At 44.3% G+C, this 26,923-nt stretch overlaps 2 protein-coding genes and 2 pseudogenes across 2 annotated transcripts; 3 read left to right on the top strand and 1 right to left on the bottom strand.

Moving 5' to 3' along the window:
* Nucleotides 1–1,621: 1,621 nt before the first annotated feature.
* LOC133887655 (PLAT domain-containing protein 3-like) lies at nucleotides 1,622–3,037 on the bottom strand. The gene is made up of 2 exons (XM_062327611.1): nucleotides 2,573–3,037; nucleotides 1,622–2,436 (listed from the first exon to the last, which is right to left on the bottom strand). The coding sequence occupies exons 1-2, from the start codon at nucleotides 2,624–2,626 to the stop codon at nucleotides 1,927–1,929; spliced, it is 564 nt and encodes a 187-aa protein (XP_062183595.1). The 5' UTR covers nucleotides 2,627–3,037; the 3' UTR covers nucleotides 1,622–1,926.
* A 3,631-nt stretch (nucleotides 3,038–6,668) lies between these two features.
* Nucleotides 6,669–12,056, top strand: LOC133888674 (uncharacterized). Its single transcript, XM_062329001.1, has 13 exons — nucleotides 6,669–6,964; nucleotides 7,819–7,892; nucleotides 8,180–8,263; nucleotides 8,390–8,470; nucleotides 8,792–8,872; nucleotides 9,583–9,675; nucleotides 9,778–9,957; nucleotides 10,082–10,149; nucleotides 10,254–10,305; nucleotides 10,450–10,503; nucleotides 10,614–10,706; nucleotides 10,942–11,008; nucleotides 11,403–12,056. Exons 1-13 carry the CDS (start codon nucleotides 6,823–6,825, stop codon nucleotides 11,492–11,494), a joined length of 1,161 nt encoding a protein of 386 aa, XP_062184985.1. The 5' UTR covers nucleotides 6,669–6,822; the 3' UTR covers nucleotides 11,495–12,056.
* An 878-nt stretch (nucleotides 12,057–12,934) lies between these two features.
* On the top strand, nucleotides 12,935–20,591 carry LOC133887833 (lipoyl synthase, mitochondrial-like; annotated as a pseudogene).
* Nucleotides 20,592–23,681: 3,090 nt separating this feature from the next.
* On the top strand, nucleotides 23,682–24,774 carry LOC133889317 (uncharacterized; annotated as a pseudogene).
* The last annotated feature ends 2,149 nt before the right edge of the window (nucleotides 24,775–26,923 follow it).

Here is a 26,923-nt window from a genome sequence, read left to right as displayed (position 1 = left end):
GAATGTACCCATCTACTCTATTTAGCCGCACTTGGGGCTTTAAGCAATGCTTCCATGGTACTACTAGAGTACCTTCTTCCTCATTCATATACGCCCCTGTTTAAAATGTGAGAAATAAATTCCAAAAAATATTGACAATTATTGACTTTTTGTAAAGAGAGAGAAACAAATTGGAGGCGCCTTATGGCATGATCATCTTCTCCTTCAACTTCAAGGGACCCTCCTTTATTGGCATTCCTACCTCATAGACCTGCCTCCCCATGCGGATCCTTGTCGTCAACTCGTGCACCCTAACTAATTCAATCCATCGTTGTTCACCATCTACGCCTCAGTGCACCATCGCCTCTGTCCCCCGCCCTTCCTCTACGATCGCGGGTCCACCAATTCACTGTTCCTCATTGGAAAGAGACAGTGGCCCATGGGGGAGGTGGGTCACTTCTTACACTTTACCACTGGCTCCATTAAATTACTCTTTGAACTTATTAATTAACCTACAAATTTGCAATATAAAGATGTCATTTTGCTACACAGAAGTCAGAAGCAAACCTATACTCCCTCCCTTTCTTTTTATATGGCGTATTAGGATTTTAAAAAGTTAGTGAAAGTATATTTTGACCATTAATTTCTCTTACAATATATTATCAATTGCTACAAAAATTTATATCATATTAAATATCTACGAAATACAAATATATTGATACAATTTTTGTACACTAAATATGCACATGATTTGACTAATTGTTGATCAAAATTTATAAAGTTTGACTTTTTTAAACCTAATACGCTCTATATTTTGAAATGGATAGAGTACCACTAAAATACTAAATAGTAGTTGCAATAAAATACATAGGTTTACATATTGAATTGGTCCGCCTCATGGCATGTAGGGGCCCATCAAGTTCTCCAAAGCTTAGGTGATTAATGGTAGTTCTCTTGCCATGTTGGGGCGAAAAATGTGCTAACTTCAAAATGCTACTTGGTTAAGCATTAAAGCATGAATTTGTGCTCTATGTTTGTAGAGAACTAAAGAGGATCTTGCATTGCAGAGTAGGTTCTTGAATGAAGTGGGTGTTTGATATGGCATACTCTATAGTTTTATAAGCACCTCTTGCCCTGGAGATGGTCTTAGAAAGATTTGTGTATAAGTAGAGAGGATCTGTTGTAGATTTTTTTTCTAAAAGGACGGCAAGATCCCGATGTTATTAAAGAATAGGAGAGTTGATCTTGTTTACGAGGAAAATTGAATTTAAAAACCTCAATAACTGGCAATTCAGAGATGACAAAACGACTTCAACTTGAACATAACGACACCTATACCAAATAGCACAACCAAATAACGGACAAGTCTAACCTAACTCAACTCACGTACTAACCAACTAAAAATTGCCTCCCACACAACTCAAACTGGCGGAGCTCTGCTCCCACGCCGCAACTCAATTGACGGCCTCTCAAACACACAAGTCGACAGCGCATCGCTTCACAGAAGCGCGCATTGGACCACATTGTTGTCGTGAAGCGCCAACCCAGAACTTTGATTTGTGGATAAGTAGATTTTAGAATCAAACGTTTCGATTTGAGAGATTTGGACAGCAGCAGTATATAAGCTGGGCTAGAACTATGATTGCGCCAACAGAGAAAATGAAGGGTATGAATTAAGGGCAAAAGAGTATCACTTGAGCCAGTACATTATTCATGCAAAATACATATTTCATCACCGAAGTCTTCAAGAAAACTCTTGCGCATCCCTATCGTACAACAATACCTGGCAAATTATTTCTGCAGCAACGTGTTCGAAGTTCAGAAAATAGCAAAGAGTTGAAGCGCCACCACACCAGACACCACAAGAGACAAATATGAGAGAATTGACGCGAGACTACATGCTACATCAAAGAAGGCACCACGTTTGGTGTCTTGGTGTCGACAACCTCACTGTGAGGCGTCACCACCCTCCCTCTTTGCGCAGATGCTCCGCTCGGCGTGGAGCTGGTACGGCGGCGCGTCCCTGGCGAGCCACTGCTCGACGCCGAAATCGGCCTTGGCGCAACCGGCGTGCGGCCCCGTGGCGGTGACCTCCACGGACTTGCAATACCATCCGTGGTGCGCGCCGGCTCCGTCGGAGGTCAGGTTCATCCGGCACGGCGGGGACGGCAGGCACGGGCCCCGACCGCTGAAGATGTCGACGTTGCCGCGCTCGTAGTAGTCGTGGCCGGCGCCCATGAGCCCTCCCCACTGGGCCAGGTCCGTGATGGTGAAGCCGTTGCCGTCCGCGGCCGCGAGCGCAACGCCGATCACGGAGTCCGTCCCCGCCTTCCAGATCCACCCGGTCTGCACGAAGATGGTGTACACGCACTTGTAGTCGTCGCTCCCGGCCGCCGCCGAGCCCCGCAGCGGTGCCAGCGCCACCGCCACGTCCGCCGGCGACCTTGATCCGGCGGCCTGCGAGCGGAACGGCGACCAAACTCGACGGTGACGATGTGCAAGTACAACATTACCATGGGCCTATCTATATGTTCCAACTTTCCAAAAATAAAAAAGGACATTATCATGGACGATGCGAGAGGATGAAACGTACAAGGATCACGCAGGAAACTGCGAGGATCGCCAAGGAGAGTATCTTGTGAGCCATGGTGAGCACCTCCCTCGCACTTTGGACCTTGGGTTTGTGATGGTGTGAGCTGAAGAGGCTAATGAGGGTGATATATAGAATGGGAATAAGTCAGGAGAGTGTGGGTTGTTGAATTTTCTTAAGAGTGAGCACGATGCTGGCATATGCTAGAATTGTCCGGGGAGAAGTCCGATCGAAGCACCGTTTCCTAAATCAACTGGTTGCAGGAATGATGAGGGCCAGGGGAGATAGTATCATCAAGTATATATGGATCGGATCTCGAGCAGGTGAAGATGGACCATGTGATGCACACGGCGAGCGGGGAGGATCCAAGTCAAACGACGGGAGCCCATGCTTATTCAAGTGGTTGTTGGGCGCCTTAAAAAATGTGCATTGCGCTGGTGTCTCCCCGAGCAACTGGAGCACGGCTGCACAAGTCCCCGAAACCGAAAGATAAAAATGACTTTATCCAGATGCTGTCGAGACTCGTTGAAGTTAAATCAATGTTGTTGTAGTACTCATGCTTCGTATTCTATCTCTAATCGTGCTTGGATTTGGAGCGCTCACAGGCGTCGGCCGCCTCTCGCTGTTCGACGTGTGTCCCGCAGCATGTCGCCAGGCGTTCCATGCTTGTTTGAGGTGCATACGCCCGTCCGCGTGTCCCCCTGGCTCAGGTCGGTCGTTGGGCATGGAGCAGCAGGGCCCATACCCGCCCACTCGTCCGCGTCTCCCCGCGGCGGTCTCCCCCTGCTTCTCCTGCGGCCATCGCGGTGCCCTCCGCTCCTCGCAACCCCTACGCCGACGGCTCCTTCCGACCTCGCCACAGGCAACGCTCCTTGTGCCAACCCGCGACGCCGCTCCGAAGCGCTCTCCTCCATGCGAGTACCAAATCGAAAGGGAAAAGAGAGAAACATAAGCGAAGAAGCACGAGGGTGGTCGATATGGGAATATAATTACAAAATTTCAAAACGGACATATTTATAATTTTTAGATTTAAAATATGTAAATATAAAAAATCTCCGTTTGTGATTCTCAACGGTGGACAGAGAAGAACAAGGTGGATGATGGGTCAAGCGGGCCGCTGCCCTAAGCAGCCCAATAGGAGGCTCTATAACTGAATCCCAAAAAAGAAATACTCTGGAAGAGCTCTTTTATGTCCTTAAAAACGTACAAAGAGTAGGAATGGTAATGAGTATAAATTACCTGCAGGATAAAGCCCTGATAGGTGTGCGTTTGGTCATATTCTTTACCCATAGGTTTTATTTTAAATCCAACAGGCACATATACACGGGTCTGAAAAAAGTTTTACTCGTGCCCAGTGACCGGATGCAACCAGACGTAACGAAGTCATAGAGTGAGGCTAATATTCTTCCACCACCTTCTTAGATGGAAGTCTAAAATTCAAAACTTTATCAATCTATCGGTACATTAAGGACTTGTTTAGGAGAGTTTTTAGAGTAGTTTTTCGGTTAGAATTAGAAGAGCTCTGTCAAACAGCAGTTTTTAGCTTTTAGCTCTCTGAGTGAAATCCGTGATAGTGATTTTCTGAAATAAACTAGAAGCTGTGGATTGAAAAAAAATGCTTCTCCTGATTCACTTTCCGCATAGAATCACTTTCTACATATATTTTATTTTAGAAAATCACTACAGAATCACTTTCAGCCACAGAATCATTTTAATCACTCTCCGCAGGAATTTAGATCATAGAGAACTCTACCAAACAAGCCCTAAGATTGTTCTTTATGGGAGATGCTATTTATCATGTGTCTAAAACTCTGACTTTTCACGGTCAATGTCGTGGACCTTTCAATCTGCATAGGACATATCTCTTTTATTCTTCCATGTTCTACATCGATTCCCTGCGTTTGTTTTTCGTTATGACCACAACACTGCAACTCGCTCCTCCGCCCCTTCCTTCTCTTGTCTTGGTGACATCTCTGCCATCGAGCGCTTCTACAGTAACTTGATCATCTTCGCTCACCCCACCCTAACTGTTCCCAACTGGTGGTCATCCACCTCACGCGGTTCCCCGCGTCTTAGCCACCTCGTGGCCCCACTCCTACGTCCGCCACCACCACTGGGACGGCTTGTTGCCCCAGGCAACTCTCTAAGCTCGAGGAGTACATCAAACCAGGAAGAGTAACATCATATGGATCTAAATAGTTAGCTAGGCCAACTTGCTGAAACTAAGGACATGTTTTGTTGCCTGCATTAGGGGCATCCTGCCTCTGCCTGTACATATATTCCCACGGAAAGGGTTGTTTGTTTACATGCATGTATTGTTTCTCTTTGCAATCGTCGATGCAATTATACGGTTAGAGTCTAACCCAATGGATACGCTCAAATGGAGCTTCTCTATGAAGTATGGTTTGTTGGATACATTATATCTACTACAGTGCTGCAACATGCTTACTTGTTAATCTCAGGTGCAAAATCATTGCATCCGCTCAAGAAGACAATCAAACATCTTCATATGGTCATTACATACGTAGGTGGAGGGTCATTACATCTGTCTATGTAGACAATCAAATAATATTCTTTTCAAAGTTACCGCATCTGCTGACTCTGCTTCTACTCATTCAGGATCATAATATATGTTGTAGCTCTATGAAAACACATATAGGCAACCAAACACACACTAAGGGTATGATTGATTGCTTATACAAGAGCAACCTAGCTCGGCATATGCACATAATCTCAGAGAGCAATGTGTTTGGTTGTCCGCATGCACTGTTTCAACCTAGTCCGACGGATGCAGGCTCCTACATCCGCTCATGCAGTGGGTCCACTTGTCAATGTCATAGAATCATCTTCATATGAACGACCAATCACAGTCTCAAGTCTTGCATCCGCTCATGCGACCTTAGATTCGGTTAATCAAATAAAAACTCAGCTCAGCCTATTCAGACAGATACAACCAACCAAACATTCTTCTTTTCAACAAATATAACTCCGCTCAACCTGTATATACGGTCCATACAGGCAATCAATCACACCCTAAGCCCAGAAGTTGTGTCTCGATTGGGACTTTGCTGGTGTTAAAGCCTGATAGTATTGTAATTTGCTCCGAGTTAAGTTAGACGAAGTAAACAATAATATGTCGATATCGGTAACTACACCGTCTACCTTATCTGTGGCGATCAGATTGTGGAAAAAGACTGATGTGATAGTGGAAGACAATTTCAGAATTTTAGTTGAAAAAACAGGCAATAAATAAGAGCATGTTTGTTTTTTTATTATGGATTCTAGTTTCTAAAATCAAAATCTAAAATAAACAGGGTGATTTTACAATCACAATCTATAATATGGGACCATATTATACCATAATACACAATCTAGGAAAAACTGCTTTTAACAAATTGTGACATATATTTATCCATCATACCATTACAAAATAATGTTCATTTCTTTCTCTACCTAGTTCTTTTCTTTTTCTCACGTGCAGGCAGAAAGGGACGTCATGGCCGAGCTCTGCTTGAGCTCACCAACGGCAGGGGTTGGCTGGCATCGGACATGGGGATTTACGGGGCATAGGAGCTACACCGACCCAAGTAGATATATGATTTGCGAAAAGAAGAAGAGGGATACTCACTGAGGTGACTTGTCCACTGTGAAGTCCAATGATGATTTGAGGTGGTGGTCGGTGCGGTGGTGTCTATGGTGATCCTTTTCTCTGCAATTGGTGGAGGGAAAAAGGTTATTATAGGCCTAGAGATGCTCATGGGAGAAGAGGATTGGAGGAGGGCTAAGGGGTGATGAAGTTCTGTGGCGGAGCTTCTCGCCGGTCACGAGAAAGACGAAGGCTTGGCGGCGTTAGGTGCTCAAGCACCATCAAGCAGTGGTGGAAAGAGCTTACATAGAGCTGAGTTTTTAGAGGGGGAAAGAGAGCAGCGATTTTAATAATTTGATGCTATTTATTTTAGATTGTACTATCTAAATTCTAAATTATAAGAATTAAAATCTAAATTATTAGAATTACAGTAAAAACAAACGAACCCTAAAACTCGAGCATTCCAGCAATTTGTGCCTTTGTTTTCGCAAAAAGAAAAACACGCCTAACTTAAGCGAATGCGAGGCCCACTCAGCACAAGCGATATACTCCATGGTCCATTCCCGTTCCGATCGAAAAATAAAGCGAAAATAGGAAGGAGTAGCGACGGCCTCGTCCTCCCCGATTCCGCAACCCAGGCAGGCAGTCCCCCGAGATCCCGTCAGCCATGGACGGGCTCCTGTCCAAGCTCCGCAGCCTGGATGCCCACCCCAAGGTGAACGAGGACTTCTACAGCCGCACCCTCTCCGGCGGCATCATCACGCTCGCCTCCTCCGTCGTCATGCTCCTCCTCTTCGTCTCCGAGCTGCGTACGCGCCTCGCTCTCCTCCCCGCCTCGATCTAGTCCCAGTGTTCCGTTTGGAGACCGGATGGTTAGGTTTTGGCCGTCGGTGATGCTAGATGCTAGCGCGCCATTCAGGCGTCGACCCCTGTCGCATTCTCCCCTGGATGTGTCGAGATCTCGTGGTGTGGTTGGAGGATTGGTGGAGTAGATGGACCTGACCTCGCGTAATTTGGTTGAGTGGAGTGGAATTGAGGGGCTTATTCGAATATACAGTACTGTGTAATTTTACAGTGTTCTGCGTGACCTGGATCCTATTACTTTCACGAGTAATTGAACAGTTTAGGGGAAGCTGCCGTTACCTTTGTTCTGGTTTGTTTGGTGAATTATAGGTGCAGGAAACGATGCACCATTTTTATCTATTCTAGTCATGTTTATATAGCATCTAGTGAATAGCAGCTACAAATATCAATTTTGCATGTGTAATTCTCAGTTCCATTATGGACTTTCGAGGTTAGATTCCAGCTTTTTCTACTGTGTTTGGTTGCTTTGATGTCTAACTTCGGGGCCATTTTCATCAGATTTAGATTTGCTTACTACGGTTAAAATGTAAGTATAAGAATCTATCGTTAAGTTTACCTAAGTATTTTGTTGAAGTTAGAAACGAGGGACCATTTTGATCTTAGTGTTTAGGTATCATTTTTTTAGTGTCTAAATATTCATAACACTAAATTTTCCTACGTTTCTATGAACTGAATGAAGCATCGAGTAACCAGAAGGATAGCCAAAGAATTACGTTACCAATTTAGTATTTACTGCTCAGTATTTCTTTTGCTATTCATGATTCATCTTCTATTCACCAGTTAATGTTTCACATTGCAGGATTATATCTTCATGCAGTTACGGAGACAACACTAAGGGTTGATACCTCAAGGGGAGAAAAACTTCGCATAAATGTAATGTATATTTTTTTTCCTGTAATTTTATTTATATTTTCAAACCATTTCACAGTCACCTTTACCAACTGTTTATAAACACTTTATCCTCATTTCGTTTTAGTCTCTTGTGCTTGCAAGTTGTTCCCTTTTTCCTTGAATAATTATATTGATTATCTTATTTTCCAACATCGGACCTTATCTTTCCAGAATTTGTTTCTTACATGGTAATTTTGACCTTGTGATCTATACTAATTTCTGTTCAGACGCCTGTTGACATCTATCTTTGTCTGATGCTAAAAATGCAGTTTGATGTCACCTTTCCAGCCCTTCAGTGTTCTATAATTAGCCTTGATGCAATGGACATCAGTGGACTAGAGCACCTTGATGTGGTATGCATTTGTGTATTGCTATTGACGCTACCATTGTTCCTCGAGATATATCTCAAGATATTTCAAGATATTGATGGTTGTAGATTTGCAGTAACTAACTTGTTCCAGTTTAATGGTCTTATGTAGAAACATGATATATTCAAGCAGCGAATTGATGCCCATGGCAATGTTATTGCAACCAAGCAAGATGCAGTTGGTGGTATGAAGGTCAGATCATCACTTGTGCTATTAAAAGTGGCAGTTATGGCCTGTAGAATGTAGAACAACATTGCCTCAAAGTCAAGTTCTTTGGAAAAATCACAAATTTGAAATGTTATGATTTTTTTTTTTGTGTACATGGAAGTATGGAACTGTCCTAGTTTCTTAGCATGGGATTTGTTCTGCACATATTATCTGATTATTACCTTGATGTGTAACATAGCATATATTGGTTTTACTAGTGAATTGCCTTCTAGAAGGTGTGTGTTGTTCAAATCCTGACATATTTTGTTACATCTAAAGATGCATTTTTCCTTCCCTTTTTAACAGATGGAAAAGCCCTTACAACATCATGGTGGAAGACTTGAACACAATGAGACCTATTGTGGCTCTTGTTATGGTGCACAAGAAGTATGTTTCTCTTGTGAGATGATAGTTCATCCCTGACCCTTAATATGCAACAGCATTACTGCCTTTCGTGTTGCATGGACTACTTTTAGACTTCAGGAATACATGTTATTTTTAGTCGATTGTTCATTTTTGTCCTGATCTCAGTAAGATTGCCTGTCTGTAAATGAACTTCTTCACCAGTTCTAATTCTTGTGAAAGAAGACCTCAGAATATACACATGTCAGCTGCTGCCAACTGTTGGATCATGTTAAACTGTTCTCACTGAAGTTTTTTATGTGAACAATATACTTGTTTCATTCCTATACCCCTATGGACTACAGAGCACAAGGCAGACCTGATAGTTACGTTAGGCAATATTGCATATATTTGTGTGGGTTAGGCCATTTTTAGTCTTTTTAACATGTATTTTTTCATTAACACCTCTTCATTTTGCTTACTGTGCAACAAAATTACATGACCGCTTTAGAATCTGTTATTACTCCTATCTGGTCAGTGTTGCTTGGGGGTTATCATTTTTAGGTTTTAACTCACCAGTGCCTTATGTTGACCAATGTATTCTTCTCTGCTCAAAGAATTTTCAGCTTATTTTCTATTAGTTGTTATTTTTTAATCAGAAGCATCAGATTGTTATATAATGCTACATACATGTTGCGCATCTGCTAGTCTGTTATGCATTTTGACTGAACAACATCTTTCCTAATTGAATGTAGTCTGATGAACAATGTTGTAACTCGTGTGAAGATGTCCGTGAAGCATACAGGAAAAAAGGTTGGGGTGTATCTAATCCAGATTTGCTTGATCAGGTACAACCATCTATATAATATAACCACCTGCAACATATATAAGTTGAGTTTCACTTTGTGCAACCTGTGTTCCCTTTATGTCTGATGTGCACTGTTCTGTAGTGTAAAAGAGAGGGCTTCCTTCAAAGTATAAAGGATGAAGAAGGTGAAGGATGCAATATTTATGGCTTCATTGAAGTTAACAAGGTTGCTGGGAATTTCCACTTTGCTCCAGGGAAAAGCTTTCAGCAGTCAAATGTGCATGTTCATGACTTGCTTCCGTTCCAGAAGGACAGCTTCAATGTAATCATACTTGAGGAAATCTGTAAATGGTTTTTATAGCTGTGAATACTGACAGGAAAACTTATCATTTCCTCACTAGCATTATTGCATTAAACACTAACCATTATATTCTTTACAATGCCAGGTCAGCCATAAGATTAACAAATTAAGTTTTGGAGAATACTTTCCTGGCGTTATTAATCCCCTTGATGGGTCCGTTCCTTTTCTTCTAATGTTGTGATTTCCTCATTTGCTTGTTTCCTGGGTTAAGAAAATCCAAGTGACAAGTTAACATCCTTTACTTGTAAAATATGCAGGGTGCAATGGGTGCAGCATTCTTCATATGGAATGTATCAATACTTCATCAAGGTTTGTCCTGAAACCTCCTAATTAAAACAAGTATAGAAAACAAAGTTGCCTTGCTGATTCATTGCTCCTGTTTATTTAGATTCTTACACTTACAGCATGACTGAAGTACGAATATGTCATCATTTTTTTTTTTTGGTTTTCCAGGTTGTTCCCACTGTCTACACTGACATAAATGAACACATCATTCTCTCAAATCAGGTAATTTCTTTCTTTTTCTGTGGACAAGCCTTTTTGTGCTGCTGATGCACATATCTATATGTATTATGATTTCCAAGCATTCCCTAAGATGCTGTAATTCATTGCCACAGTTCTCTGTGACGGAACATTTTAGAAGTAGTGAGAGTGGTCGGATACAAGCTCTTCCTGGCGTGTTTTTCTTTTACGACCTTTCGCCAATTAAGGTACCATCTTGAAGCATTTATAATTGACATTGCTATTGCTGATATGTAAGGCTGACCTAGTTTTCTTGTTTGCTTCATTTTTTTTCTATGTGAGATTCACTTATTCTCCATTTAGTGATAGTAAAATTTAGGATTTGCTGGAAAACTGCTTTTATATTTTTAATCGCTAAACATACATTCTGCGTTGATGCTTTTCCAGTACATGAGTATGATTTGGCATCAATAATTTTTGCAGGTCACATTCACGAAGCAACATGTGTCGTTTCTACACTTCTTAACTAATGTTTGCGCTATTGTTGGAGGTAATGTTTCCTTGTGTCCTTTTTTATTTATGCTAACTAGCCTCTCTGTTATGCACCTTTTCTGTTTGTATTGTAGCTATGTATGTTGAACCACTTTTGATTCACTCGAACATTTGATATTTTGAATATCCCCCGGCCTAGTGGTATTAATGACAGCTGATATTTTGATATTAATGACAGCTGAAGTTAGACATGAATCTGGTCTTTTTGCCCGATTTAGACTATTATGACTTGATCATTGGTAAAAGGACTTCCTAAACCATGAGCAAATTATGCAACTCGTCTTTTAGTTATGTCTTGGAGTTATCTAAAGTAGGGCTTTCAAGAATTATACCAAGTCTTCTACATCCATCCAGCGGTAATAACCTAAGGAGCGTGCCTTCTCGATGTGCAGGTGTGTTCACTGTTTCTGGAATCGTAGATTCATTTGTATACCATGGCCAGAGAGCAATCAAGAAGAAGATGGAAATCGGCAAATTCAACTGAGTCTTGAATGTTGCCTTCGTACTGCTGCCCTCAATTCCATTTCCAGGGCTTCCGTTAGAAGAACTCTAGCTGCAGTAGATAGCAAGTCTGCTCCAAGTTCCAGAAATGGGTGAGCAGCATTAATATATTTTTTCCTTGTGGCTTTTACTCTGGAACTCTTGGCGCACTTGCATAGATTACACTTTACAATCAATTGCTCATCAAATAGCTCTCGGTGTGCTTGCCTTGCCTGCTTGCTTCCAGCAAATATACCAGCAAGCAAAATGGTCATCTGTAGTTCTGTACAAGTCGATGCTGTTTCACTCAGGCAGACGGAACATTTCAGAGGTGCTCAATTTTGTGCGCTGTAGTCTAACAGGAAAACACTTTATTTTTGTAAGTTGCAGGTGTTTGAATCGCTGTAAATCTTTGTTAGGGGCTCAGGCCTGTCTGTAGATTTTGTTATTTTTGTGGAACTATGTTGTTATGACAGGGTTTTTTTTTCCAGACATTTGTAGCTTTTACAGATCAGGTTCAAAATGTAAAGACCATTTTTCAAGCAAAGAAAGTTTATCTTCTTTAACCCAGTGTTTTCTTTCTGTACTAAGTTGAGCTGTACGAGACTAGACATCACCAAGTCAACGAGCACTGTATTTGATACTCAAGCTGATTAGGCAGTGACGTGGATGACAATAGGATACCATAAAGTATGCCCATCAGCTCTGATTTATTGATCGAAAATTAATGACGCCTTCCGTTCTCAGTTCCAGAGCGAGGTGCAGATCAACTTGTCGCAGCAAGCACTCTTTAATTCTGGTTATATTTCGTCCACTTGTTCAGTCGTGGACCTATCAGTCGTTGCTCAATTTCATTCAAATTTGTATGATCAACGTTGAACAAACATGGGTTGTTTTTCACGTCACATCTTCCTCCCACTCTCTTCCTATCTAATAAAACATTATAAATTTAAATAATTTACTCTCCTCCTATCTTTTAAAGCCTTTTAAATTTAAATAATTTACTCATATTTGTTATCTATCCTCAGCATCTAGTCTTTTGTCTGGTTATCGATTACGGATATGAGACATATTTTACTAATAAAAAAAATTAGAAGAAAATTTAGTATATAATCTTCTCTTTTTTCGGATCACGACATCGCTCGACTATCTTTATACTTAATTTTTATTTTATGATACTATGCAATATTTGTATTTTTGTTGCAGGTCACTTAGCTATTATGAATTTGAATATTTCACTTGCCTTCTCACACCAGCTGACGATGGCCTTGTACTCCGATGTAGGGAGGAGAAGACGACTTCTACTGCCGAAAACGCCTCGACATTCCGCTTTGATCGAATCCTCTGTTCAACGTCCGCACCAAACAAACTACATCTCGTCCGCCACTGCTCCCGTCCCAACTACCCACCAACACCCGCGCCGCCACCGTCGCCAGTCGTGCGCCTCCAGGCCGTAGCCATGCGTGGCTGCCGCCACCTCGCGGCCTCCCTATCCCGAGCCCTGACCCAGGCACCCTCCTGCTCCATCTCCTCCACCCCGTCGCTCCTCCAAACCCTCGACTCGTCCGTGCCGTCGCCTCCCGCCGCGGGAGCTCCTCCCTCGGTGGGGCGGTTCGCAGAGCTGCGTCGGAGGCTGCTGGAGGACGGGCCGTCGCTGGGGGACTTCGCGTACTCGGTGGGGGTGGGAACGTGGTAGCGCCCGCTGCCCAAGCCTAGGGATGAAAACGGACGGGAACGATCAGGAAAACCCTCTAACTGCTTTCACTTTCATATTTTCTCAACCGGACGAAAACGAAAACGGGATAGACGGGAACGGAAACGGTCGGGACATAATCGGATGGTTGAAAACGAACTAATCCGATAGGGAAAATGCCGGTATCGGTCGGGATTCAAAAAACACAACGAAAACAGGAACCCACAAAACCATCAAGACATGTCAACATGTATAAGTTTAACATGACTACAATAAATGCATCATCCATGCTTAGTGAGATAACATGTGATACAACATAACGACGACATGTATATGTTTAACCACACAAACAATAAGTCTCAAACAGATATATAAGTGAACGATAGTACAAATATTCATACAACCACACAAAGTCTTAACATAATAACATCGAACCACTAGTCCACCACGACATCAACATATGACAATAATAGGACAACAAAACACGAACATAAACATTCTTCAATCACTCTCGGCCTACAGCTGCTCATAATTATTCATCACATCTGGATCACTTGCTATTTCTTCTTCTTTCTCCTGCAATTTTACAATGCTTGAAAAGAGGACATTTTAGATAGGATGTACATGAAGAAAAATAACTTGCTAATTGCTAAAGGCCTAAAATTATAGAGTTATAGCATTGCATATTTACAGTTAAGAGAACAACAAAAAAAGAGCAGAGCTTAGAGAGAGAGTGTGTGATCAGCTTCGGACATCCATGCATCAAAACGACTAAGAGATTCTATGCACCTCCAGCCTTGTACCATGAGAGGATAGCATAAGTACGGTAAGTACCTCATGCATCAGTTTATTAGAAATGGTCTCTAGAACCTCGAGATCATCCATAATGGAAGGAAAATTCTTAGAATCTAAAAAATCAAACAAAGACACATACATCGGTCAAAGAAAATAACCAATTATTGCACAATTATAAATGGCAAACTATTTAAATTATCACCTTTTCTTGCTGCAGCTATCCAATCTTTGGTGCAAATTAATGCTTGTACAATCTCAGGATCAAGACGGCTGCGATAAGGATCAATGACACGGCCACCAGCACTAAAAGCAGACTCTGAAGCAACCGTTGACACTTGTATGGCCATCATATCACGGGCAATTTGTGAAAGAATAGGGTAATCTTCTGTATGGTTCTTCCAATATGCTAAAATGTCAAATTAGCTCTGCTTCAAAAGTGGCTCTGTCATGTATTTGTCCAACTCACTTAGGCCATCTCTATCAGGGCCACAATCATCATATAAGAAGCTTTCTAGTTCATCATTTCTATTTCCCATGAGCTCATCTACTGGGTTTGTAGGTTCATTCACATTACTCTTTGCCTTTGAAGATATAGGTGCAAAACTAGCGTAAAATTGATACACCTTCTTTACAACACTAACAAACTCTTCAAGGTGAACTTGATACAAACCACCATAGAACTTTCTCATGTAAAATTCTACAAGCTTTTTCTTGTACCTTGGATCAAGAAAGCATGCCACTGCAAGAGCAGTACTAGACTTGTTCCAATATTTCTCAAACTTTGTATCCATAGTAGTTGCCATTTCACTAATAATGAATTTTCATTAACTTTCCATTTATCAAGCAATTCTTTTATCTCACAGAAACCTTTATAAAACATATTTGCAGTTGGATATAAAGTACCAGAGAGAAGTTCAGTAAGATCATAGAATTTCATTAAGCACTGAAAAATAGTTATAGCCATATTCCATTCATCAGAAGATGGAGAAATTTTCTCGTACCTACGGCGATCCGAGGACTTAAGCCTCACAAAAGCAGGCTTGTAGTACAAGGCATCCCTCAGCATCAGATAGGTTGAATTTCACCTAGTTGAAACATCAAGTGAGAGACCCTTCGTTGTATCCAACCCACACTCAGTGGCACGCTTTATGAGTTCCTCCCACTGCAACGGAGAGCCCTTTAGAGCTAGTACAAGTGCTTTAATCTTCTCAATTGTTTTTGAAATTACACTTAGACCATCTCTAGCAACTAAATTGAGTATGTGGCAGACACATCTCACATGAAAAAATATACCATCACAAACTAAAGAAGCATGAACATCCTTGAGATCAGTAATTATGTCGTTAAGTGCCACTTCATTTGCACTAGCATTGTCCAAAGTTAATGTAAACAATTTTTTCTCAATGTACCACTTGACCATAAGTTCAGAGAAGGTATGTGCCAACTTCTTACCAGTATGTTGTCCTTCTACATGAAAGAAACCCGCAATTCTCTTCTGAATATGCCAATCATCATCTATCCAATGAATGGTGACGCACATGTATGATTTGTTTTGACATGATATCCACATGTCCATGTTACACTAAAGCGGCAATGAACATTTTTAAATTGTGCATACAGTTTATCCTTTTCTTCCAAATATATGTCCATGATTTCCTTTCTAGCAGTGACACGAGACTTGATTGGAAAGTTAGGGCGCAATGATTTAATAAACTCAACAAAGTAATCATGCTCAACTATATTGAAAGAATACTCATGCATGATTATTGCCAAATACAATTTCTTGAGACTAGCTTCCTGATCATACCTGTAAGGCTCAATAACAGTAATGTCTTTTCCATGATCCTTTTCCACTTTGAGTTGTTGCTGCCCGTTTACTATACTATGAGCTGACTTCAAATGGCTCCGAAATCCAGATGTTCCATGATAGCTCTCAGCCCTATATTTGGACTTGCAATTTGGAAAGTTGCAATATCCCCAGCACTGCTCATACTTCTTCCCATTCACCTCTACTATCTCTGTTTTCTTGGTAAAGTAATGTCAGACATCAGATGTGCACTTCTTCTGCCGCTTTGTAGTTGTCTGAGATTCTGCCCTATCATCAACAATAACAACATTAGGATTTGGAGCTACATCATCACCCTGCTCCTGTGTATGTGTGCCACTGCCATCGGTGCCAATAGAAACCCTCTCAACTGCAGGTGTTGAAGATGATGCTGACACACCGAGATGTACACTCGAACTAACACTTTGAACTTCGTTTGCCTTTCTCTTTGGTCCTGACAAGAATCAATAATACAAGAATCAATAATGAGCAATGTCTTATTCCTGTGCTAGATATTACAAGAATCAAAAGAAATTGATGACACGACAGATTCTTGGATAAAAACACAAATAAATGAACACATGACATTATATCATTGTCATGGGAAATTCGAATGAACACTTTCTAAAATCATCATTTCATTTTCATCACAGTGACTAGAACACTTCCTAACATTTCATTTTCATCACAATGACAGTCAATATCGCAACTTCGTCACAAGTCATCTTGTATCCACGAGCAATATGACCAATTCTGAAGAGATATATTGCTAGGATTGATGGTCATCACAGATTTACCTGCAGTAGAGCTGTCGGTCTTAGCATCGACTGTAGGCGGCGGCGGCGCCTCTAGGAGCAAGCGACCTAAACCAAGATACTTCTCTGGTGGCCTCAAGCCAGAAGGGGCTTCTCCAGTTGGTAGCATCGCGCTGCCGCTCACTTCACTTGCTTGCTTGTTGTTGCAGTGTTGCTCTCGAGGCTGGACGCCACGGACCACACAGCACAAAGCACACAGCACACAGCACACCTGCACACTGCCGACACCGAGCACACGGAGCGGGCCGGCGCGGATCCCACAGAGCGCGGTCACCACGAAGCGCTGGCGGGCGGCGGGCCGGCGGCTGGCGCGGATGCCACGGAGCGCTGGTGAGCGGCGGGCCAGCGGCTGGAGGGCCGGCGGGCGGCGGGCCGGCTACTGGCGTGGACGCCACCGAGCGCGGTCGGGCGGAGTGGCAGCTGACGGTGGCGGCCTGGCGGGCAGGCGGCTGACGGTGGCGGGCGCAGCCTGGCGGGCGGCAGGCGCTGGAAGGCGCGGCCTGGCGGGCGATTGTGCAGCGCTGCAGCGGGTAGCGTGGCGGACTGGCGGCTGGGTGTGGGGGGCTTGGAACAAATGACGGTCGACGTCGAGGGAAAATAATAGCAGGCCGGCAGATGGGCCTTCGTGGGTTAGAGTTGATGTATTCAGGCCTTATCCCGCGAAGAAAAAGCGGGACGAAAACGGAAATATCCCGCATAAAAACGGGAAAATAACAAAATGGACGAAAATATCTCAAACCGTTTCCGGTACCGTTTTCGCAAGACCTATACCGTTTTCATCCCGTTTCCGAATAAGATCCGAAAATACGAAATAGATCGGGAAATAACGGGATACGGCACCGGAACGGGACGAGATTTTCCGGTTCCGTTTTCATCCCTACCCAAGCCCAAGTGGATGAAGGAGACAGTGCCGGGGGGGCGCCAAGTACGCTGCCATCAAGGCCAAGCTGCGGGAGCTCAAGCTGCACACCGTCTGCGAGGAGGCGCGATGCCCCAACCTCGGCGAGTGCTGGTCCGGCGGCGAGATCGGCACCGCCACCGCCACAATCATGATCCTCGGGGACACCTGCACGCGCGGCTGCAGGTAAGAGATTCATTGTGTCCTTTTTGTGGCCTGCATTAGGTGTGGTGGACAGCTGCTTAGGATGTTTAGGCTGTGCAGTTCAAAACTTTGTTGTGGTGTGTTTAGACTTAGATGTTAGAATGTGTTATTCACGTGCTCTGTATGCTACACATTTAGACTGCATGTTGCAGCTTTATGTTTTGGGCCCCCTATGTTTTGTGCGCTACACCTTGAGCTGTGTGAATTCATATGATTTGATTTTGTATATTCATTTATGTCAGTTGCTCCTTCTAGATTTGGTAGATGCTTTTGCTCTGCTCTTGATTTGTGAATTATGGATCTTAGCTGTTTCGTAATATGAAAGTAAGCAATGCCAAAATTTAGGGAGACTGGTAAAAACGGATGGTTTTTGTATGAAACAATTATGTAGAATATCTGCTTATTCTATTGTGTATAATGTCCAATTATCCATTTTCAGGGACCTGCAGTTTTTGTTGCTTAGGCCACATAATTTCAGTTTGCTTCATCTGTAGTTATGTTTTGTGTGAGCCTGCACGAAAAGGATGTGATTTCTTGTTGTATTCTTTGTCAATTTGTTTCATGGGCTTGCTCAAGATTTTCAGATGTTACAACTTGCAAGTTGCAACCTACTTTGTTGTGATGTAGAATCCACCTTTTGGAAAAATGAGCTTAAGGCTCAGGTTTCCTTATGAATTTGGAGAAGTTACCAATTTGCAGGTTTTGTAATGTCAAGACATCTCGAACTCCACCTCCACCAGATCCTGACGAGCCTTCCAATGTTGCTCAAGCTATTGCCTCATGGGGCCTTGAATATATAGTCATCACAAGTGTTGACCGGGACGACTTACCTGATCAGGGGAGTGGGCACTTTGCTGAAACAGTACAGAAGTTAAAGGCTTTGCAGCCAGAAATGCTTATTGAGGCACTTGGTTAGAGACGTATTGCTCGGTCTATTGCTTGGTTACTTAGCATGGGGTAGATCATCCGCCCTCTGTCAAATTACTCTAGTAGCCGTTCCATACCTTGTAACCTGATACTACTAATTTTGCAGTACCTGATTTTCGTGGAGATCCAAGCTGTGTAGAGAAGGTTGCGACGTCTGGGTTACATGTTTTTGCACATAACATTGAAACGGTGGAAGAACTGCAAAGAAGTGTCCGAGACTATCGTGCAAATTTTAAACAGTCTATAGATGTTCTGAAAATGGCAAAAGAGTATGCTCCTCCTGGTACCCTTACTAAGACATCGATAATGCTGGGTTGTGGGGAAACTCCGGATCAGGTTATTAGCACCATGGAAAAAGTGCGGGCTGCTGGCGTTGATGTTATAACATTTGGTCAGTACATGAGGCCGTCAAAACGTCATATGCCTGTTTCTGAGTATGTTACCCCTGAAGCTTTCGAGAAGTATCGGGCCCTTGGTGTTGAAATGGTATGCCCATCTGCGATGCATGCTTTCTTTTAGCTTTTCACATTATACAAAACAGTTATCGTCAACCACATTCTTCTGCTACATCTTATACGTGAAACCTATTATCAACCATACCACCATACCACTAACTTAACAATGTATACAAAACAAAACATTTCTCGACCCTAATGTCTTTTTGTAGATTAGTAGGTATTATTGGTTCGTAGTGAGGAACATGCTGCACAAAGAATGAAACATGAAAATCAAGGAGCTTGCAAAACTTGATTACTATCATTTTTCCTTTCGGTTCCCAGAACCTTTTTCACTGTTAGTGAGCTTTAAGCACACTACCATCTTTGGCATTGCACATACTTAGCTGGGGTTGCTGACAAAATGCCATGATCTTAATTCTTAAATGGCAGGCTATGTTGCACGGTACGGGGATACGGATACGGGGATACGGATACGAGAATACGGGGATACGGCATTTTCAAAAAACAGCAATACGGGGATACGGTTAACCCCAAATCCAATACTATAACCATAGCCGAATTGTGCATTACATAACAATATAACATAATAATATCATAGAAATATAGGATAAAGAAACATGCTAAGCTCACCAAGAAGTGACAAGAACTCAATCTTCCCTTCCTAATATCTCCTCAAATTCAGAAGATCGAGAAGGAGGAATGAAGGAGCAGCAGCTGCTCCTTTCTTCCCCATTCTTGCTGTCGGCCTGAGCACAGCTGCTCATGGTAGCTCTTCCTCCATCCACCACTATTGCCACGACCACCTCAAATCGGTTTCCTGGGATGTGCTGCATCTTCCCCGCCCCTCCTCTGACTGAGCTACACGGCCGCTCGTCGCCGGAGAGCACGAACAGGGCAGTGCCATTGCACAGCACGCCTAGAGCTCTTCTACACCCATCGCGGAGAGCTGCGCCATGATCTCCTGAAGCCGACGGAGTATCCCCGAAGTATCCATGGAGTATCCCCAAAGTATCCCATTTATTTTGTATTTATTTTAAATCAAAAATAAGGGATACACGGGGATACACGTATCCCCGCCGTATCCCCGCGTATCCCCATATCCCCGCGTTCTGGACGGCGATACGGCACATCTGGGAAGTATCCGTGCAACATAGATGGCAGGGATTCCGTTATGTTGCATCTGGGCCAATGGTTCGATCTTCCTACAAAACGGGTGAATTCTACATCAAAGCTATGATCGAAGCTGATCGGGCAAAATCATCCACTGCAGACTCAAGCTCATAATTGATAGTAGTTCCATCCCTTGACATTGCTATGCTGCAAATAAGCTCCTCACTGTTTCCTAGTCGGAAGAACATGTTGATTTCTGTCACCATTGCAACCACATTCGTTTTTTGTTAGAGAATGATTCCTGCTCCTTTGTGCCATTTCTGTGTTTCTTCGTACTCCTTTGACAAATTGAATAGTCCAGCTTGCTCCAGCAGATCGTAAGGCTTGGACAGAATCATTTGTTGTAACAGTATATTTAGGCCGTCATCTCCTTTGTATTTTGCTTGTACAGAATGTGAAGATAGGCTTGGACATATTGTTTCATTGGTAGCTCCATTTATCCGATCTGCTGTAGATCATATTGTTGTCACTTTTGGGATTTTCCTGTTGGAAATTGTCTTTGGGCCTTTTTCCCTGCTTCTTCTCTCTCTGCCGGTCCAAACTCCAATTCGGCCCATGGCCCGCCGGTTTCATTTATCTCCAGAGAGGGCTCTGCCCTAGGGGAGAGAGCACCCCGTGCTCTCCCTGGAGAGTGCGGCGGCGGCAGCTTCTGTTGGGGATTTCCGATTCTCCTGGCCGTCTCTTCCATCTGAGGCGTGCGAGATGAGGAGAAGGGGTTGGATTGAGGCCAGTTTTTGAGGGAGAGCAGGGCTCATCCGGATATGGGAGCCAGGTGAGTCTCTTGTATATATTTGGGGCTGATTTCCTCTCAAATCTATGGGAGAAAAGAGATAGAAAGAGGAAAAGGAAGTGACTTGCATCTCTCTGTTCTTGGGTTGGCTGTTGCTTGCTGGACCGAGTGTTACGCGCTCGGTGGTGACGGCCGACGGTGTTCCTCCTGTTGGAATCCGGAGCTGCATCGCTTAGGCTCGCTAGCTCGTGCCGATTGCAGAGCTGTTGGCTTTGTATCTCCGATCTCCTTCACGTCGCCGGCAACGGCGGGTGCTAGGTTTTCTGGGACAGCGGCGTTCGAGCCGTGCCTAGCCTCCCTTATTTTCGATTTTGGTCGAATTTCACTGTGAGTATCCTCTTCTCCTCCTTCTAGTCAGCACTATGCTCTGTGATGATTGTGAATGATCTGAGATTGGGCTATTAGCTGAGTACAATAGTGTTTAGGCTTGTGATGCACTGGATATGTGAGCTGTTCGGTTCTGGTTGTGATCCTGTTCTGAATTTCATACATGTTCAGATAGTGTTCTTTCTGTTCAGTGGCTGTGGTCTCCTTGCTTCAGTTCTGAACTCGTAATTTCATATGTTCAGAGAAGGCTTATGTCACTGAATTTTGGTCATTGTATATACATGTTTAATTTCTGAATACATGCGAGAACAACATTGACATAGACATTCAGTTTGCAGACCCTCTGTCACTCTAATATCACTGTTCAGTGCTAGAATTTGATTATCTGTCAAAGCTCCAAATACTACTTGAGATCTTAGTAATAGCCCAATCATTGATGAGATCATTAGAACAATTAGGGGGCAAGACTTTTAAGTCTTGGGGCCAATTGTTTGACTTAAATCTGAGAGCAATAAAGTTTTCTTTTTCATATGTGCTGTCATTCTTTGGAGTACTTGCTCATATGCTATATGCTGAAATCAGGCTGTTTAAGATACACATGATAGGTATTTATACTGTCCTTTTTCAGATATACATTTGTTCTACCATGTGTATAGGTGGCTCTCTTTTCAGTTTATATATTTATATGATTGGAATAATATACATGCTCATTTTATGGCATATATGTCAACACATATAACTAAGAGATGGATCTTGCCAGTAGTGCACAAATCCTGAAACACCCTTTGCTGGAAGTCAAGTAGACCATGTTTGTGTGGCCATCTTGGCGAGGTCCTGCCATAGGCTCACAGATGATTCATCATTTTTTTTTTGGAAACCATACATTGATTCATCATTATCACATTGCATGGTGCCTTGTCCCAAAATGGAGCTGACCAGTATGGCAATAATGCTGGGCGTATCTAGTTTTGTTGTCATTACCAATCAAATTGTCAATATCCAATTCACAATTTCAGTGTACATGCCCCACCATTTTCTCCAGCCACCGCAGGAGTGGATTCCGGTCAACCGAGCACTACAACGTACGCTTGCTCTCGCATATGCGGCTTCCCTGTAGCTGCCCCATCCTACTCGCCACTGGAACTTCTAAACACGGATCACCCATCCAGATTCAACAATAGCTCCAGAAAAGGCGGCAAAGCTTAGATTAACCGGCCGGCTAGTAAAGTACGCATGCGTGGCCATCGATCTGACCTGTAGCATCAGCATGCATCCTCATCTTGTTATCTGAATCCGATTCAGACGAAGGCTTTGCTCGTGCTTCGACTCGGTTCAATTCACCAAAGTAGAACTGTTCAAATGCCGGGCTTCGGCCCGGGCTTTGAAAAGCCTGACGGGAACACCAAAAGCCCGAGCCCGACGTCAGGCCGGGTTTCCAAGCCTGACAATGGGTTTTTTTGATCCAGGCTTAGGTTTTTTGGGTTTCCTTAGGCTTTTTGGTTTCGGGCCAAAATTTGAAGCCCAAGCTTGGCTGAAAAATCTATAGGCTGTGAAGTTAAGCTCGGGTCGGGCAAGGTTAGATTTTTTTCAAATTGGATTGAGTCGGGTTGACTGGGCCGAACTGCCCATGAGCAGGTCTATACCAAAGCGACAATTTGCTAATGCAGGTAGTTATTCATCTCCATACAAATACATGTGATAGGTGGAAAAAGTGTGCCCTAGGTTGTTGCCTTCAAACCCATAATAGCACGAACAATACTATATACTTAAAAACGAGTGTTAAGCATATATATATATAAAAATTATAATTTTTTAATGTAAATAAAGACTACAGGTGGTTAGACATGATTAATTATTTTATTAATACTAATATAAATAGCGGTGCTTAAATAAATAATTTGTCCTCCGTCTAAGCATATGTACTAGTGCAATTGAGAAAACAAATCTATTTTTTTCATGAACACCTACTCTAAACATCTTGATTAACCGTATCCCCCTGACCATTTGACGCGCGCGTTAACCGTATCTGCCCGTCAGCGCCACTCTTGTGCCTCCTCTCTGGCCAAACCACCCTTGACGCGCCCAAGGGCTCCGCGCTGTCTGTCCCGCTCGGATCAGCTCGAACCCCACTAGGAACGCGGCCGCCCACTCGGCTCCGTCGTTCGCTCGGCCCCTCGGGAAGGCGAGGGCCGTTGGTTGTTTGAGCGAGCACGAGACACTTGCACGCACCTCGGCACCTGCCTATATATTTGTGGGCTTGTGGCTGCACATGCAACTCCTATATGTGAGCGCACGGCTGCAGCAGATGAGTGGGCAAGCTGAGATTGAATGCGCGTGCCGCGTGTCTGCGTCGCTAGCTGTTGCAAGGAGAGTGCGCGCGCGCGCCGCTTGCCTGTGCATGGCGAGCTTGTGGGGGCAGCCGAGCCTCGATCGAGTTCGGCGTCAAGTTCTCAGGGTGGCCGGGCTGGAGCAGGCGGACCAGCACCAACAGCTGGAGGGCGGTACCCTCTTCGTGCCGTGCGGTACTACGTCCCGGCTGGCGACGAGAGGCGGCGGCTCCGCGTGGACACGCGGGAGGTCCCGTGAGGCGGGGACGGAGACGCGTTCTGGGGCGAGCTCGCGTGCTTCGAGCGCTGGGGGCGCGGCGCGGCCGGGACGCCGAGCGTTGCTGGCGCCGCTGGCTGCACGCCCGCGGCACCGGGCGGGGAGCTCGTGTTCGAGCTGCGGTGGAGGCCATGGCTGTCGTCGTCCGGGCTGGCGGCGTTGCTGGGGGCTGGTCAGAGGAGGTGGACGTCGCGGGTGCTGGCGCGGGCGGAGCTCGCGTGGCGGGACGTGGCTTCGGGTGGCGCCGCGGCGTCTCAGGCGGCGGAGGGGAGGTGGCTAACGCTCTCGCCGGCGGGCAGCGAGCTGGCCGGGTGCAAGGCGCCCAAGCTGCTGGCAGAGGTCATGATCATCCACGCCGTTGCCAGTGATGAAGTGACGGAGAGAAAGTCCGGCGGCATGAACGAGTGCTGCAGCAGCGGCGAGTCCTGCGGTCAGTGTTGTGGCTGGGTCGGGAGCGAGGAGGACATGTTCCTTGCTGCAACGTCCAGTCAGCAGTAGCAATCTTGTAGCCCGATTGTATCGCAGAACCTAATTATAGGTTCCAAACCATTTATGTTAATTAGGTTAGCGAATTAAACAACGTACAGTTGTTTTGCTGCAGCAGCAAGATTTGTGGATTTGAGGCAAACTCAAGCACGGAATTTTTTAAGGTTGGATCTCTCTGTTTTGTTTAGTGAATGAGTGATGGTGCTATCGCATGATGCGCGGATGCGCCAGTGACGTTCGGTTCGGTGTGCCCGCGGTAGCTAGCGGCGTATGCCCGACGGTTCGCCGGCGTTGTGCTCGTGGGTAGGGCCCATAAGGCAGCGAGGACAAGGGTGGGGTAGCAAGTTTTTTATATTTTTTTATTAAAAATTTAAATAAATAGATTTTTCGTAGAAGAAATTGAAAAACTAGACGACTGCAGCCCCTAAGAGGGCGGCAGGCCTAACCGCCCGCTCAGAGGGCAGCAAGGGGGCGAGGGCGGTTAGCCCACTTGCCGCCCTCTCAGGGGCGGTTAGGGCTTTTTTCCCTAAAAATGTAAAAAATTTAATTCAAGAAATTAAAAAAGGGCTTTAAGAAAATTTGGAGTTTAAATTTGGAGTAGATTATGTAATAGTCAGAGAATAAAAAATCAGTAACTAGCATTCGCAGCATTTTACGTGAGTATAGGGTGCAAACGACAACAAACATAGTATTAAACATAGGGTGAAAACATTACAATACACTGTAACCGCGACGACACGATGAGAAAACAAATGTGGCATGTACAATTCGCACTAAGACCTACTTATTAGTGCGCCGATCCTAATCATAACATGCCTTAGGGAGAGAAAGTATGTCGGATTACATTAGATACTCTCTACTGAGTGCATCTAGGATACTTTCCCTTTCGGAGGGCATCGGGACCTGCCGTCTTAGCACGGCGGGCTCTCTCCCGCTTCCTTTCCCTCTCAGTCTCCCGAGCCTGAGCCACGGTACGGTCGTGCGCCGCCTTCCTCATGCGCTCTTCTTCCCCCCGCTTGAGGCGAAGTTCCTCTTGCTGTTGCTCGTACTCCCGACATGCGTACGCTTCCCTTCTCTACCTCATGTTCACGTCGACCCACTGCTTCTATACGTTATTTTGCTCATTGTCGAGCCATTGAATAAAATCACGGAGCGGTGGAGGGGACTAAACAAATGGAACAGGATGAACGGTTAGTAAAACATGGTGCGAAATCGGAAGAGATGAGGCTGATATCTGTTGTTGTACCGGTCGATAAACAGTTGTTGCATGTTGAGGCTTGTCATACTCGTAGTTGTTACACATGAAGAAGCGCAGCTCATAGGTGTATGAGATGTCCTGCGACTCGCGGAGCTTACAAAGGTCACCACAGAAGCACATTGGTGGTTCGAGACCTTCAGGTATGATAGTCCCTCAATGTTTCTTTGGTGGGTTTGATGGAGTTGAGGAAGACATTGCACTTGAGAGATCTGAGAAATGAGTGGTGCATCAACGTAAGGAGGTTCGGCTATTTATAATTGGGGGAGGTAGGAGCATTGGATTCGCTCTTGAAGAAAGTAGTGAGTGCAGGGGCGTAGCTGGTGGCAGGAGCATCGGATTCCATCTTGAAGAATGGGAAAGTTATGTCATTGATCATGGTCAGAGATTCCATATTTATTGGTACTTGTGTTGTCATTTATTGTTTGGAAAAAGCTGGATAGTGTTGTCACTTCTTGATTAAAGCCTGCGCAAGGAGGCATGTGTTGTCAAGTCATGGTTAAAGTTCAGTAGTGTCGTCACTTCTTTATTAAAGTAACACTCCCAACAGAGGAAGCGAGGTTTTGTAAGATATAATGACGACGACAGAATGTAGCTTATGATCGTGTCGGGTTAAGAAATGCAACTAGGATGCCATCATTTTGGAATACAAAATGCAGTTACGACATGCTAAGTGGACCATAAAGAGTAAATGTGTCTGAATACGTAGAAGTACATCACGAAGCGAACATGCATATGTAAGTTACATAAAATGTAAAATTCTACTGTTGCCTCCCTCGTTGCCGTTGCTCATGCGCCCCATCGTGGTCCCGATGCCGCTGGTTAACCCTCATGTGACCCCTGGAGTAGGTGAGGGGGTCGGGTGGACCGACGTGTCTGGTAGGACTAGTAGGGAGCACCGGTGTCGAGGCCTCGTCCTGCGTGAGCTATGTCCGAAGGGGAGCACTGGGTACCTGGGACCGCTGGAGGACGTTGTAGTCAGGTGTGCCCCCGAAGAAGTCACGAACGAGGTCGTATACGGCATCCGGACATAGCACCAGAATTTCACTGCATCAATAACTACCTCCTTTGTAGGGTACATAGCACCCTGTGACACCTCGTTCTCATGGTACTGTCCGGTCATCCTCGCTAACCACCAGCTTCGAAAATTCATGATCCCTCCACTCTGCAGGAACTGGAGCATTAC

The sequence above is a fragment of the Phragmites australis genome, chromosome 13, assembly GCF_958298935.1.
Source record: "Phragmites australis chromosome 13, lpPhrAust1.1, whole genome shotgun sequence".
NCBI lineage: Eukaryota > Viridiplantae > Streptophyta > Magnoliopsida > Poales > Poaceae > Phragmites > Phragmites australis.
This window is presented reverse-complemented; position numbering and strand designations above follow the sequence as displayed.